Source organism: Diospyros lotus, chromosome 1 (assembly GCF_014633365.1).
Source record: "Diospyros lotus cultivar Yz01 chromosome 1, ASM1463336v1, whole genome shotgun sequence".
NCBI classification, from domain to species: domain Eukaryota; kingdom Viridiplantae; phylum Streptophyta; class Magnoliopsida; order Ericales; family Ebenaceae; genus Diospyros; species Diospyros lotus.
The window spans coordinates 4,448,868-4,465,251 of NC_068338.1; the positions used below are offsets into that span (position 1 = coordinate 4,448,868).

The window sequence follows — 16,384 nt, forward strand, 5'->3', positions numbered from 1 at the left end:
GATGGCAAAATGGGCCCGGCCCGGGACCGGGCTAGGGCCAGCATTTTGCTGGCCCATTTAAGGCCGAGCCGATTTGGCCCGGCCCGCTTGGCCCGGCGGGCCAAATAGTGGCGGGCCGGGCTAACCCGCCTGGCCCGTTGGCCCGCTAATCGACAAAGACAAACCCCCCCTCAGCCTCGCCTCTCGCCCTCGCCCTCACCCTCTGCCTCGCCCTATGTCGCCCTCGCCCTCACCTCGCCCTCTGTCTCACCCTCGCCCTCGCCCGCACCCCTCGCTCTCACCCTCGCCGTCGCCGTCGCCCTCGCCCTCGCCCTCGCCCTCGCCCGCGCCCCTCGCACTCGCCCTCGCCCTCGCCTCGCTCGCCCTCTGTCTCGCCCTCGCCCGCGCCCCTCGCTCTCGCCCTCGCTCGCCCTTTGTCTCGCCCTCGCCCGCGCCCCTCGCTCTCGCCCTCGCTCGCCGTCGCCGTCGCCCTCGCCCTCGTCTCGCCCTCTCCCGCGCCCGTCGCCCTCGCCCTCGCCCTCGCCATCACCCTCGCTCGCCCTCTGTCTCGCCCTCGCTCTTGCCCTCGCTCACCCTCTGTCTCACCCTCGCCCTCGCCTTCTGTCTCGCCCTCGCCCGCGCCCCTCATTCTCGTCCTCTCTCGCCCTTTGTCTCGCCCTCGCTCGCCCTCTGTCTCGCCCTCGCCCTCGCCCCTCGCTCGCCTGTGCCCCTCGCCCTCTGTCGCCCGCGCCCCTCGCCCACTCTCGCTCACGCCGCCTGCCTCTGGGCCAAAAAAAAAAAAAAAAAATTGGGCGGGCCCGTTTGGCCCGCGGGCCCGTGTAGGGCCGGGCTAGGGCCAGCAATCTGCTGGCCCGTTTTTAAGCGGGCCGATTTGGCCCGGCCCGCTTGGCCCGCGGGCCACTTGGTGGCGGGCCGGGTTGGCTCGGCCCGGCCCGTTTGCCATCTCTAATTTGCATGTAGTGGTTAACACTTGCATGATGCGAGATCTAGTGGACCTATGGCCATATGGAAGACTAGTGTTGTGAGGGCTGATAGGTTAATGCCTCAAACCTTGGAGGGTTGTGAGGATGAGTGGGCCTAGCCACATTTGCATGCATTAGCATACATAAATATGGTTATATTCATATTTATATGCATTGCACCCTTATTGAGTCTTTATGACTCATGAGGTTTTACGTCATGTGTAGATGTTGCAAGTCCAAATGCAAGCAGGGATGGCGCCGGGAGACTGTTGTGGCAACTAGCTGTGTTGCCCGAGTTGTGTATTTTATTATCTTTTGTACGTAGCCATGTGGTGTTATGTATGTATACCCTTGTGAGTAAGTGTATGTGTTGTTCAGCGTTAAATGTATTTAATCTAGTTGTTGTAATCATCATAGTGTGATAGATGATTGTGAGATTGCTTGTGTATGTGGCGTAGTTGGTGAAGCCAAGTTTCGGACCGAGTAAAGATCGGCGAGGTATGTTCTCATAAATCCCCAATACTCAGCGAAGTGTTTGTTATGCTAGCTTTCTGTCTGGGTCACCTTTGGCTTGCTATGAGGTGAGCCGAAGAGAGGTAAAGCTCTCTCGGGTTTCGGGTTTTGATCCGCTGTGTTTCTTGTTTGAGTTGGGACCGATTCCTGAGTTGAGCGAAGGGAAGGACGAAGCCTAGTTCCCACCCAGGGCATTTCTTGTTGAAACATAATCCAGCCTTCAGTTGTGATTCGTCGGGTGAGTAATCCGGTTGATTATTTACCAGTGGCGCCCGTAAGTGGGAGCGGGTCGTTACAGACAGTCTCAGGGGACATAGGGTTTGTGGCATTTTCATGTTTGAGACTATAGCTTGTCATGTGGGACTAAATATTGAGAAAACGATAAACATACTAAAGCTGGTGACTGCAAGAAGCAACCAATTGCAAGGATGGCTAAAGATGTGACTAGTTGAGTGGGTCAATGGTCGGGCAAGGAAAATATTAAAGCCATTCCCCTTGATAAGTATGAGATGGTGATATGGATAACCTTGTTGGACAAGATGAATGTCTTTATTTTTCCTAAAAGGGATTATCTGCACACAATGGATGAAAGTGGCTAGTGTTTGGTGCTAATTAAAAAGAGAATTGGTAAGGGCACAAGGAAGTTATTAGCCATTTACTTTAGGGGACAAGGCATGGAGACAACAATTGCTAGGAGTGCGAGAAGCAAGTAGAAGTGTTGGAGGAGCCCAGTCGAAGCAGGTGAATCTTGAGGTAACAATAACATTACCAATGTCGATGGGGGAGAGTTGTCATCGGGCGCTAAGACATACCCACATGAGGATCCATTGGAAGAAGGTAGCACAACAAGGTAAGATGAGATGCTTGGTCACAAAGCCAAGGTACATGAGGTCATAAAAGACTTCAGCCAACAACGTAGAAGGCAAAATAGAGCCTTACTCATAAATAGAGCATAGAGGAGAAGATCCTATTAAGTGATGAATGAGAGAGACTTACTGATAAAGTTGGAGGCCTTCACTGAGATCTTTTTCTCGTTGTTGTTTCTGCTCTTTTCTCTTCAAGTAGTTTTGCATTTGTACATGTAAGTGTGCATGTTAATAACTAGTTGACACCATGATAATAATAACCAATACTAAAGGTTAAAAAATAAAAATTTGGGAAGAGGTTCCTCAACTAAGAGTATATATGTGTAATGTGGTGTTGTCACTCTTACTTGGATTTCCCACACCCTATTACTAATAACACCAGAGTTCCTCTCAGCTTGGATAATCTCCTTCTCTGTGAGCTCACCAGAATCATCAATTTGCCCTGCTAACCAAAATCAACCATGTAAAGACACAAGAAGCATTCATGACTAGTACTTGTATATATATCCAGATAGAGGGACAGACCATATCTCTTCTGCATTTTCATAAGAAGAGGGCCAATCCGTTGTCGGATGGTGTACATGGTTCTCCCATATTCAGCAGCAGGCCATATTTCCTCTCCAAATACTGCACTGCCAATTCAGAATATGATGAATGAAGTAGCAGCACAGGCAGAGGCATCCGAGAGAGAGAGAGAGAGAGAGAGGTACCTAGTGGCAATTACTTTATCCCCAACAGTGAACAAGCCGATCTTATCAGCAGAACCACCGGGGGCAATGGCATCAATGTTAAGTTCCACCGTCCCTGCCCTTTCTAAATTTCAACCCATATGGCTGCACCAACTCCACCTCATAGAAGTCTTCTGCTTCTTCTTCAGCTTTCGTAGAATTAGACGTCTTGGCCTCCGTGGTCTGAGATGCTTTAACAGTAGTAACCCAAGAAATAGAGGGTTTTAGCGGCAAATGGGGGCTGCCACTGCTGCGGAAGAGAGAGATTGATGATAAAGTGCGGCAGCTACTTAGAAGCAGATTGGATGTCGCTGCTGCTGTTCCTGGTTTCGCAAATTGGGGGGATGGCGATAGACATTAGATCAGCTTTGCTGCTGCTGCTGCTGATGCCGCCGCCGATGATGATGGGGGTTGTTCTTGCCAGTGCCGAGGAGGAACACAGAGAAGTGCAGCTGCTTATAGACATGATTGATTAATTGGTTGATTATTGAGGACTCTCTCTCTCTCTCTCTCTCCCAGTGAACTTGTGTGTGTTTGCCCATTTGCATTTGGTATTTTCTGGTTCCCATTCATTGTTAACTTGGGGAGGAGGAGAAACAGAGATAAGTGGCTCTCGCGAGCTGTTGAATTCAATTTCATCCCAGCTCTATATAATGTATGTGCTGCCACGTGTCAACTAACTGGTGGGCTGAGATTTGATTGCGTCTTGAGTATTATCATCGTTCTTGAAGAAGACAACAAGTATTGTATCTCCCTAAAGATAGGTGGCATGGCATGGCATGGCTGCGACACCCGCCCATCCGATTTACACCCAAATGACAAAATACTCTCATCATGCTCTGTATCTGTCTGGTTGTTGGATTCAACATTTAATGGCTTAAGACTTAATTATGTTATTTAATATTTTTAATTCTACTAAATAATATTTACTTAGTAAATCTAAAAGTATTAAATGAATAAATCAATTTTAAGTATTTATTTGGTATAAAGAAAGACCCACCCACCTACACGTACCCTGAGTCTGAGAACACCAAAATATATTTCGCAAGGGGGATGGTGGTTGGTTATTGCGAGTGTCCTACATGTTTTACTTTGTGTGATTAATTAAATAAATATGACATATGCCATCTGAGGCTTAGATCCTATTCTCGTTATTATTTTCAATTATTTTTAATTTTTAATTTTTAATTTTTTAAAACAATGAAAATATATTTTTAACAAAAAATCATCTTGACTATTTTTATCACAAATACGCTCAAAATTTTTAAAATATAAAAAAATACTACAGAAAAAAAATACAATTTTAGCAATCTTAAAACAGATATTCAAAACATAAAATTGAAAATAAATTCAAAACTTAAAATTAAAAATTAAAATACGAAGAGAACAACCATTAGTTATTAAGTCTTTTTTGTAATTTTAAAACAAAAACTAAAAGGTTGGACCATTATATTAAAAAAAAAAAATTAGGGTTCTACGGTCCATGGCTATTGCAAGAGAAAGAAGATTGAGGAGAGATTATTATTTTAAACTCCCCCCCACTTTATTTCCATTTCTCCCTTGCCATTACTAAAATGGTGATGCAATTTTATTTATAATCTTCTATTATTGTCTATTTTTACATCTTTCTTTCTCTCTCTCACACACACACATCTCCTTCACTACTCACTCTTACTCTTGAATATTCACAAACTAAAATCCCACAAACAATCGACTGATCGTTGAGCAGTTACATAAGTTGAAACCCTTTAAGTTAAAATGAGGAAAAGCAATGTTGATTGCCTTAGTTACCCTATTTATACCCTTTCTTACATGCTTTTTTTAAATTTATCTTTAAGACATGTTTAAAAGTGAATCTAGGGATTTAGCTAGCAAAAGAAAAAAAGAATCAATTCAAAGGTTAATGACTTGATAAGTTGGGAAATTACCGAATCAATTAGAAAGATGGTTCCAAATCCTAAACACTCATATCCAAGAGTGGAACAATGCTAAGAAACTCAAGATAAATTTAATGGCATGACATGATTTTGAAAGCAGGGTAGTGTTTGGATGACTACAATTATTGTAGCATAACCTCCATGAGGCAAGGTACAGTTCTCTCGGATGAAGTCGTCAACCACCGAGGAAAGATATTCTTCTCCCAAGTAATGCTATCACATAACACTATAATTGTTGTGGCATAGCCCCCTGGAGACTCTTCCCAAAGTAGCCAGTGCACTTGTCATCTTAGAGGAAATGATTCTTTCGGTGAAAGACCACCTTGGGGTTAGAGCCTATCTCTCCTGGAAAAGCCTTTTATCACCCATCATTCACCCAAAACTAGTTTCCTAGATTTGTATGATTCCTCTTGGTCGAGCTTTACTCTTGGGAGGAATCCAGGGAGACACGTTCCTAGCCTGCATTACCCCACATTGTCTCATGGTAATGCAACTTGGTTGTTCTAGGCTTACATTTTTTGGGGGTTCCTTTCCCATGAGATGGTTTCTCCCAATGGCCTTTCCATGGTTAACCTCGGGACAACACTTCAAACAGGGTAGACACACCGTCGCTTCTCAAGAAGGAGCAACGCACCCTCATGTCATGTGCCCCTATCCCTCATGCTACCTATAAATACCCCCCAAACTCCTCAATTTTGAACAAGCAAGAAACAACACAACACCAAAAGATAACAAACCAAACAAACAATAAGCAAAGAAAGGCTAGTCATATTATACCACTCCTCTTCATCGCACCTCTTTCCTCGTACGAATTAGTAGTACAAACTCATGGTAGCCACTTATTCAATTTTGTTGCATATTTTTAGAGAGCCCCATCTCTAGAATAGACTAAAAAATATCTAAATAAAATATCTAGATATTTGTGTAGAATTATGTAGACAAGTATTTAAAAATATCTAGATATTTGTATAGAATTATCTAGACAAGTGTCTAGAAATGTGTAAGAAAATATCTAGCATCTAAAACCCACACTCAAGCCTATAAATAAGCATCAATGTATGCATTTTGTATCCAAACAATCTAAGCAAAAATCCTCCAACTTTCATAGCCTTTCACTTGAGTCCCACTTTTCTAACTCCTCAAAATTAGTCCCTCCAAAATTCACTAAACCATTCCCATCAAACTTCTACAAATTAACCCATTCCTTTCATTCAAATACTATCACCACTAGCTAGAAGTTGACGGCAAAAAGAAAAAAAAAATGTCCCCATATGTCAATTATGAAGTTACTCTAACCCCTACCAGGCTTGACCCTGGACATAAACTGTTTAAGCAGCCGCTTAAGGCCCTAGTTTTAGATCCAATGCCTAGGAACCCTTTCAGACCCAACGGTTTGGGCTCAAATCCAACCAATAAAAAAGTCAAAATCAATAACAGGAAAAAAGAGATTGCTTTCGAGAGAAATGGTAGTTAATGCAGGGCAGTGGGCTGCAGGTGCAATCATGCGCCTGCATGAAGAAGAAGAACTTGAAATTGAAAGGAGAGTGGGTTACCAATTTGTTAATGTGTGTGTATATATATATATATATAATAATATTTATAATGAAAAAAAAATAGGTAGCGAAGGAAAGAAACCCATTTTTCCTTCAGTGCTCTGTCTTGTTTTGTTTGTTTCTGTGCGTCCCTCTTGGCTCTCTTCTTATTCTTCTTCTTGTTTTGTCAGTAGCACACAACAATAGGCAGCAAGCACCGACGATTGGTTTGCTTTGTAGAAGGATGAGCAAAATAGGAAGTGGAGGAGTAAAATAGAAAGCATTCTGATTATATATATATATATATATTGGTGTACTGAATATTTACGTGTATTTCTTGAACTCTGCTGTTGTATTATTCTACTAATTTTTTTTTGCATATTTTAATTCAAATATCAAATCTAATCAAATTTTATTGTTTCTCACCCAATTACATTTGAATTTGATATTATATTAATTTTTTTTATTTAAATTGATTTATATATATTGGTGTACTGGATTTTTACATCTCTCAAAGTTGAAGTTAAAAAAATCTTACGTCAACAATGTCAAAAAAAATGTCAAAAAAAAAAAAATTGAATGAATTGACAGGTATTTATTAAAAAACATATATATGTCAGAACAAATTGATTGTAATAGTTTAATTATTAATTTTTTATCTAAAAATATTAAAAAAATAAATTTAAAATAAAATATTATGTATTATAAACTATTATTGTGATCACTTTGAATGTTTTTATATAATAAAATTTTTTTATTCGTATTCGTTATATATAATTTTATTTTTAAATATAAAAAACCTCATATAAAATTTTGTTTATAACCTCTAAAATCTCAGACTCGCCCTGCCCCTACACTTTCAAAGAAAATGCACAAGTAGAAAAATAAAAAATAAAATAAAAAAGAGCTTTTCTTTCCTTTTTTTCAGAGTGCCGATAGAAAGAGATTCAAGTTAATTCCATGTGTCGCAAAAACTCTCCACCAGAGATAAGAGTACGTGGGAGAACAAGAAAGATGAAGAAAAGGAAGCGTTCGAGTCTAGTCGGCTGGATGTTTCAGTTTTGCAGCTTCTTCATCTTCTTCTTCTTTTTCTTCTTCCTCCTTTAGTTTGACATTCTCTGCATCCAATCGATTCAACCGTATGACAAAGTAGACTTGTCATTAGAGACCTCATATGGAGGAGGAGGAGGAGGAGGAGGAATAGCCTGAAGGGGCTCCAAGGAATCGACTATGTCTCGCATTAGTGGTCTTGCTTTTGGATTGCGGTTGAGACAATGATAAGAAAGCATGGCAGCCTTGTGAACTCCCTTAATTGGATAATCTCCATCTAATCTTGGATCTACAATGTTCAGCAGTTTCTTCTTCTCTCTTAGTAATGGTAGAGCCCAGTCCGTGAGGTTCTGTTCACGCGCCGGTCTAGACTTGTCTAAAGATTTTCTGCCAGTGAGAAGTTCAAGAAGAACTACTCCAAAGCTGTAAACATCACTTCTAGGTGTCAGATGCCCTGCATTGAAGACACGTATATAAAATACCTTAGGAAGCAACCATGCATGGCGTAGCAGTTGACCATCGTGAGGAAACAACCCTTGCCTGTTATAACAAAAGCAACAGTTTGCACCAAGTATTATTTTATAAGGAAACAAACCCTTACCTGTCATAATGTACTCTGGCGCTGCATAACCATAAGTTCCCATGATGCGAGTAGAAACATGAGATTTATCCCCAACTGGTCCATCTTTAGCAAGTCCAAAATCAGAAAGCTTTGCATTGTAGTCCTGTATAGAGAATGTAAATTAATAAGGGCAGAAGCGGAGCCATTAGTTAAGATGATGGTAAAAAAGCACACAAAATCTCTATTGCACAAGTGCAAGTATGGCATTGATTCTCTTGTACCTATTAACGCTGATGATTACTTAACTGTATCCTGTATGTGGGTTTTAGGCGTAGGAACTAGGGCAACGAAGCAGAGTTGGGGATGGGGATGGGGAAGGGGAAGGGGTAGGGGAGGGCGGGGAAGACAAATAAGATATTGTGTGCCACTTTTGAGAGGTGAATCCTCTACAATCTATCTCTTGTTCAGGAAACCAGTTTACATTTTGTTGGCTTTTATCTGGCAGCCCAAGTACGCATCGTTTACTCATTTTATTATTTTCTCATAAACAAACGAAATTACTTCATCAAAGAATTGTGATCATAGAGTTTCAAGACTAACCAAGTCAAGCAAGATATTAGAGGTCTTAAAATCACGATAGATGACAGGCTTCTTAGCTTCATGAAGAAAAGCAAGTCCTTTTGCAGCGCCTAGGGCAATCTTCATTCTAATGGACCATGGAAGAGGAAGCAATACTCCTGCGATTACGAAAATAATCCAAATCTTTAGATAGTAGATACTATTTTAGGGGGGGGAGGGAGGGAAAACGAACAAAATGGCAAAACAATAAGCGATATAGACCTTAATACATAAAATATGCATAAAAGTAGAAGATGCTAAAGGAAATCATGAACATTAGTCTATCTTACCCAATACAAACTTCAATGACCAATGAGATTTAATAAACTGAAGTGAGGGAGTTCAGCGAGTACAATCTACATATTTATCCACACTCTACCAAATTATAGTTTTATGGATCAAACAGAGTAGTCTTCCTTCTTTTCTAGCAGCCATTACACGCATTCTTCTTCCAAGTTACTTCAAGCATGTGATGACAGGATAGTTCTAGAACTGAGTCATAAATGTTTTGTAGCTGGATATGCTACAACTCATGCCCCTCCAAGTCTCCATCAACTTGGGACTTGAAATTTCTAAAGTGTATTTGACAGGAAAATATATATATATATATATATTTTTCATTTTTGTGTGTGCACATGGGCATGTTGGGGAGGTGGGGGAGTTGGGCGCTGGCACGAGTGTGTGAAATTTGCAGGAAGAGATATGACTTTCTTTCCAGGTGAAACTCCTAATTTATTGTCGGGAAAAATGAAAATTCTATGTTTTAAGATAGATGAACTTTACTCACTTGAAAATAAATTGTTTTCCACGCTGCCCCGCGCCATGTACTCGTATATCAATACCCGATGTTCATCTTCACAGCAGTATCCAATCAATTTCACCAAATTTGGATGAGAAAGCTGCCCCAAGAAAATGACCTCGGCCTAAAATAAAAAATTCATTTAGTGGACTGATAAAATTAAGTATAAATAAACAAAGAAATGAAAGAAAATGACATGTAGTGGTCTTTCATGATCAATTTAATCGAGGAATTTACCAGCCATTCTCTATGGCCCTGATAACTGTTATCCCCATCGTGAACCTTAACTGCTACTGGGATGGGCTGAAGTTGAAGTCCCTCCCTCAGATCCTCGGCAATGAACCCCTTGTAAACACTTCCAAATCCTCCTCCACCTAACAAGTGATCTTGTCTAAAATTTTCGGTAATTGTCTTCAGTTCAGCAAAAGTGAAAGCTATTAAAGGATTTGCAGCAGAACTACGACGCAAGTGCTCTACTTCTTCGGGATTTGATGGTAACTTACTCTCATCCTTTCTTGCCTTCACTAGTGATGGGCTTTCTTCTTTGGAACACTCTGAAGAAGGGTCATACATATAGCATCACATTACCGATCACTTTTGAGTTTTGAAATACCACTATGAGCAGAAACGCAGCTATGAGAGCATTTCCACTTTGACCCGGAAATAAACTTGTGGGATTTAAATTTGAACATTTAATATATGAAGTACCAATATCCAAATAACTACAGCCCTGGCTGATCAATATAGAAGAAAGGCTCTTATATAGGTAGTCCATATCAAGTGCAAAGATCAAAATTTGTTCATTCCCTCTGTAAATAGGTATATATCTATCTATCATTCCGAGAAACTATTACAACAGAGACACGGAATATATCTGTAAATAGGTATTGTTGTATTGTTGTTATATATATATTGGTATTTTGTATGCTTTGTGAAATATGCACTTAGAGACAATAGACCTTGGTTAGGTTCATGGACTCACGTCTTAATTGAAAAATCCTAGGTCCATTACTTTGTTAAAATCTTTCTTCAAGATCATTCCATATATCAAACGCAAATTCTAAGTGTATTAAACTTGCAGAAATTTCCTTAGAGACAAAATTTGAAATCTATGAAATGACAATATTATTGCTCTTGATCCAGGGATTAAGTGAAGTGATATCACCTGAAGGTCGCACAATTGTACTATTGATGAACCCCGGTTTGTTCTTCATGAACAAGGCTATCATCATCGAATGGCTCCAAAAGGCGTAGTTAATACCCAAAAATTCTTTGAGGATTTAAGTGTAATTTTTATGGGCTTAAGTGTAATTATTTGGGGTAAAAGTGTAATTTTTCATAGTCATGGGGCTAAGTATAATTTTCTGGAACCTAAGGACTTGAGGGCAAAGGGCCAAAGTGTAAGGAAGTGGACGAGAAAGGACCAAATTGCAAATTGCAGTGTGAACACTGCTAGAAAATTGGACTTGTAGGTCGGTCGTCGGTGATCGCCGTTGCAGGGTAAGAGGTGGGCCATTATGGCCTAAGAGATAGGTTTAGCATTGTGGGGCGACTTGATTGGCTGGAGATTCAGCCAAAAACGGTTATAAATAGTCGGGTATGACCGAGGGTTTTGTCATTCAAAACTTGGGTTTAAATCAATGGTTTTTGGAAGAAATCGTAAGGATTGGATATAGGGCTTTTGTTCTCGAGGTTGCAAGGATCATTTCTGGAGAGTTTGAAGCATTTTAGTGTTGCTTTAAAGATGTTTTGAGAGGTGGCTGGAAAATTGGGCTTCGCCGGAAGCCGACTTGAAATCGATGGTTTGAGGGTGTTCCAATCGAAACCTTAAGAAGCCAAGGTTTCCATCGTGTTCGGGAGTTGAAAAAATCAAGAAGAAATCAAAAGAGGAGGAGGAATCGAAAAGAAATCAAGGAGGACCAATCGCCGATTAACGAGAAGGCTGTCGAGGAAGACGCGTGACAATCACATGAGGGCGAGTGGTTGCGAGTGCGTGGCAGGCGCGTGAGAAGTAAGGAAAAAATAGGGAAATAGGGGAAAAAGGGAAAAAAAAAGGAAAAATTGTGAAAAAAATATAGAAAATTTTGGAAAATTAGAAAATGTTGTTTTATTAATATTCCAAAAATTTTGGCTAGGAAATATACTCAGGCACGCATTTCGAGACAAGGCGCGTATACCAAGGTGGCCAATAAGCTAAAACAATGTGAGTGATTTTTCCCATAAATTTATATGTGATAGTTTTGCCTAAATTAAGCATGATTTTCACAACGGTTGCCAAATTACATGCAATTTACATACATCTTGTCATATTTACACATGTTTTATTGCATCGATAATTGGGATGTTTTCATTTGGCATGATATTGTTGGTATATCAATACTTGTGATGAGGGGATGTTACCCTCATAGTGTAGCCATATTTCCCCAACAAGTGTTGCCAAATACTATAGGAGTCTCCCGTGCTGGGGATGGATTTCCCTAAGGGTGAATGCTAGGGTGACTGCCTAGGGTTCCGTGTCGGGACTAGAATATTGGTCAAAGCTACACCAGGGTGTTTGCTTATTCATGTCCATGCATCGTACATTCATGAAATTGTTTAACCTTCATTTAGAAATTTCATCTTCTAATATTAGATTTTATCCCTAGAATATTCAAGATTCCAGGCGAGACGAGTAGGCAGAAGGGTAAAGAGGTGTCTGAAACTTAAGGGCATTGGCAGACGTGTGGTGAGTCCTATGCCAAGGCTAGAATGAGTCGTTTTGTTGTTTTATGCCTATCTTATTGACAATTATTGTAATATTATGGCTGTTGAACCATTTGTATGGATTTACTTGTATTGCAAATATCAAGATTTCGTTAGGTTCCGATTCTACTTTCGCTAATGGATAAATTGTCATTTCTTAGCTTTGCATTAGGAGTGTTAAATTTATGCATGTATGTTTGAGGATTTTTGTACGATATTCAGGGGTGGTAATGAGAGTAATAATGAATGTGACGGAAATAAAAAATAAAATAAAATCCTAGCAAAATAGCATGCCTTGAGAAGTTGTTACAATAGTTCTCTCTAGTCAATGACTAAGAAAAAAGAATAAGACCGGGATTATCCGAATGATGGATGAAGAAATGAGTGAAATCATCATCGATGGCAGAATTTCCCATTGACGAGAGAGATGCATTGGGAGTGACAGACGCCATAAAAGAAGAGGTATTTTGAACAGACAATAAAAGACCAACAGAAAACTACATCTGTCCAAAATATCAAGATCTCCGGAGGAAATTGACGAAAGAAAACAGTGACGATCAAGAGAAAATGTCAAAGAAAAAAATGATGAAAATGAGAGAACCAAATACCATGACGAGACTAAAATGGAATCGTCGGAGAAGAGGTTGAAAACAAAACACAAACCGCCGAACATAAATTGCTAGATATTCGACAACGAGAGTAACTGACACAAAGGAAAGGGAAAAACAAAAGCCCTAATTTTGCTCTGATACCATATTAAAATAGAGACAAGGAAGACATAAAGAATGCCTCATCAATCTTTCATTCATAGATCTCGACCCTTTAAATACCCAGAACTAATATATCGTCTAATTACAAGAATGCCATTAATTTATCAATATAACAATCTAAACAAATATAAAACTAAGCAATCCAACAACAATACAAAGCATACAAAATACTAATATAACAACAATACAACAAACGCTAATAGAAACAATTAGCCCAAAGTCATCTTAAGATCCTAGAAGTGTTAAGAGTTATGCCCCACAACCTAATTATATTTTATATAATTGATCATACTTATTTTTTCATTGGGATTTTTTATCTTCAATCAATTGTTATTGCAAGACATTATGTTTTATTTGTCATTGATGTGTGTCATCATTATTTATTGCAATCTATACTTGACAAAGTCCATAGATCAAATAGGCTCATGGAATATAGTCGTGCATAGAGATGACAATCATGAAACATATTCCTTATAAGCCTTGATCTTAAATGTTCCTAGTCATAGAGATATTATGAATGTACACTAATAACTCGGATATGCTAGCACATATGATGCATGCTTAATTAGGAGAATGTCTTGTTTCATGGACATTAGTGTGAAGACACTAGTGCATATATGTGGGTGCTTATTATAAGAGTAAATACACTAAATTAACCTGCTATAGAATTCCTAGTGGTTATTGTTTAATGTTGAATTGGAATTCTTATATTGCAATTGTGTAGATTGATCCTTAGACTTGAGATATTATGGTAGTCTTATATTTAACTGGTTATGCCTTGGTGCTTTTTTGGATTCTAATGGAGTTATTGACAAACTGTCACTAAGTGTGGCCTTATCACATATGAAGACTTGTGAATGTTGAAATAGGATTCATCACTTATCGTCAAGATGAGAGGATGTCCTATGTATTTCGATGATTTCATAACTGTGGAAATCCTTGGTCAAGGTGAGGTAGAAATCAAAAAAGTGTTTTGATTTCACCTATCAAGTCATAAATCTGGAATGAATACATAGTTATTAAATGATTAGGGTTTTGTCATAAAACCATGCCCTAAATTCAATCAAGACATAGACCGATGAAAGAATTTTACTACACGGTAATTGCAATTGAAAATGTCCGCGTTTATTTCATCATTGGCTAGGTATTTATGGTATGTTGCTAGACGTTAATCATGATATGTAGGGTTTTAGAATTAATTTGATTAATTCTAAAACTATTAATTAATAAGCCCATGAGATGTGTTTAATTAATCCAATAAGTTGGGCCCTAATATAGCCCAATAGGATTGGCCCCTACATCTAGTCTAATGGTGGACCTAAGGGACAGAACCGACCCAATGTGATTAAGGGTCGGGGCTAAAATGTTTAGGGTTTTCTATGACGTGATTAGGGTTTTTGAACTCTATTTATCTGTTGCTTAAGAAGTTGAAAGGGTGTGGAAAATTTTGATTTTCTCTCAATACATCTAGGGTTGCTAGCACGACCAAGAACGTTGTGGAAAGATCGATTGTGTGGACTGATTTGGAGGAGATCACACTTGCGTCTTTGCGGATCGAAATCGGACGGTGTCAAAGGCTACACGGTCGCGGTTTCTAACAAGTAGTACAAATTTTATAATGCGATAATATAATTGTTCCTCGTTTTATGGATGAAAATGAAATGAATAAAATTAAACTAGGGTCATCTAACAACTAGTGGGCTTATATGATAGGTTTTGTTGTATTGGGTGTTCTCCAAGTTGGCTGCCTTTAAGTTCTCTAATAAAATCTAATTACCTATGAAAATGAAAAACTAGTATAAAGGGAACGCCCGGGCGCATAAAGAAAGGGAAACGAGAAGAAAAATATTATCAGAAACAATATTAAATTCAATAAAGAACCATGTACCCATGAGGGGAAAAAAAGGGTAAAGCATTAAAGGTGGGACAAAGAAAGCATCAAAAAGTAATTTTATTGAATCTGTAAGAGTTTATAGTGCAAATATAATAATCCGATTACTGAATCCTACTAGATTGGAACAAGTTACTCGCTTGCAAGGGAAAAAACTCAGAAGAAAACAGAGCAAATAGTGAAAAAAGAAACAAAGCAAGAGAAATCAACACAAGTTCGAACGGTTAGATGGATTCATAAGATCCAACTTGAGTAGCTTCACACAGTTTGGAACTTATTCTCTTTCGAAATTCGATATAAAAAATCAAATCACACGCAAAAGTTGGAGCATAAATAATCAAACGGAAGCAAAGTAGAAGTTAGAGAAAACAGGGTTGTGTTGGTTGATGCGAAGTTGATATGAATTTGAGTTACTACTGGATCGCATAGAAAATAGCGAAGATGATTAGAAGGAAGCAAAGATGATTAAAAGTTTGTGTATAACGACAGAAAGAAAGAAAGAAAGACGGAAAGAAAGAAAGGGGACCTGATTTAGCGTTGGAAGAGATTCTGTATACGGAAGGCTCCCATTTACACCAGCAGTTTCCCATTCTGCACTGAAGCAGCCGACGACGGACGACGGACTCAACAAAACCAACAACTAATAATCCATACTGTCATCATCACCGAAACTCATCGAGCTCTATTCTCTTCGCGATCATCATCTTCCACCAACTCAACTCCAAAAGGAGAATAACCCCCAAAATGATGAAATGGGTTTTGAGAGATGATACAAACAGATCGATGGTAAAGGAATATGCTGTTGTTTGTGAGCGTGATTGTGATTGTGATAGTGGTTGTGGTAGCTATCTCAAAGTCTAAGTGAGAGAGAGAGAGAGAGAGAAGGTGTGTGGCTGTGGGTGGCAAGGCAATGATGGGGTGACTGTAGAGGTGGGCGCTGGGTCTTGGTGGCAGGGATTTTTGTTTTCTTTGTTTTCTGCACTCACTCTCTCCTCGTGTTGCGTTGGGGTTTGCTTTAGTACTAGTTTTTCTATTTTGTTCTTCTCTCCCTCTCTCTCGTTAGTGCGCTCCGGCGCATTCTATTTCCCACCAATCCTTTTTCCATCAATCCCCTTGGCCATGTAGCCCAGAGAGAGAGAGAGTTAAGAGGGACAGAGACAGCTTTCATTTTCTTAACATCCACGCCTCCATGATCCATCCCCACCCATGTCATACCAACACAAAATAAAAACAACTATTGCAACTCCTTAACCACTTAACCTACCATTAATATATACAAGTTTAATTTCAACTTTAACTTCCAGTGGCTATATATATACATATATATATATATATAAAAGGTATATTCGCTCATCAAAACCTGCCCTCGGAAGCAGATTGCTGTTGCAAACTCACCCCTAATTCTATCCAATGA

General features: G+C 39.4%; 1 protein-coding gene across 3 annotated transcripts; it reads right to left on the reverse strand.

Moving 5' to 3' along the window:
* Positions 1-7,418: 7,418 nt before the first annotated feature.
* LOC127788263 (probable serine/threonine-protein kinase PBL16) lies at positions 7,419-16,062 on the reverse strand. 3 transcript variants are annotated; one of them, XM_052316392.1, is made up of 7 exons: positions 15,497-16,062; positions 10,071-10,121; positions 9,805-9,941; positions 9,556-9,691; positions 8,751-8,887; positions 8,190-8,313; positions 7,419-8,042 (listed from the first exon to the last, which is right to left on the reverse strand). In XM_052316392.1, exons 1-7 carry the CDS (start codon positions 15,558-15,560, stop codon positions 7,672-7,674), a joined length of 1,020 nt encoding a protein of 339 aa, XP_052172352.1. In that variant the 5' UTR covers positions 15,561-16,062; the 3' UTR covers positions 7,419-7,671. The 3 variants fall into 3 exon arrangements, with proteins under 3 accessions (XP_052172352.1, XP_052172359.1, XP_052172343.1); XM_052316399.1 differs by lacking the exon at positions 10,071-10,121; XM_052316383.1 differs by having other exon boundaries at positions 9,805-10,121; positions 15,497-16,057.
* Between the last annotated feature and the right edge of the window lie 322 nt (positions 16,063-16,384).

Excerpts from the sequence above, each read along its gene's own strand:
- LOC127788263 (XM_052316383.1), bottom strand. The coding sequence starts at position 15,560 with ATGGGAAACTGCTGGTGTAAATGGGAGCCTTCCGTATACAGAATCTCT. Across the intron at positions 10,122-15,496 it reads CTCTTCCAACGCTAAATCAG|AGTGTTCCAAAGAAGAAAGC; the intron begins GTCCCCTTTCTT and ends ACCCTTCTTCAG. Across the intron at positions 9,692-9,804 it reads AGGGCCATAGAGAATGGCTG|GCCGAGGTCATTTTCTTGGG; the intron begins GTAAATTCCTCG and ends TTTTTATTTTAG.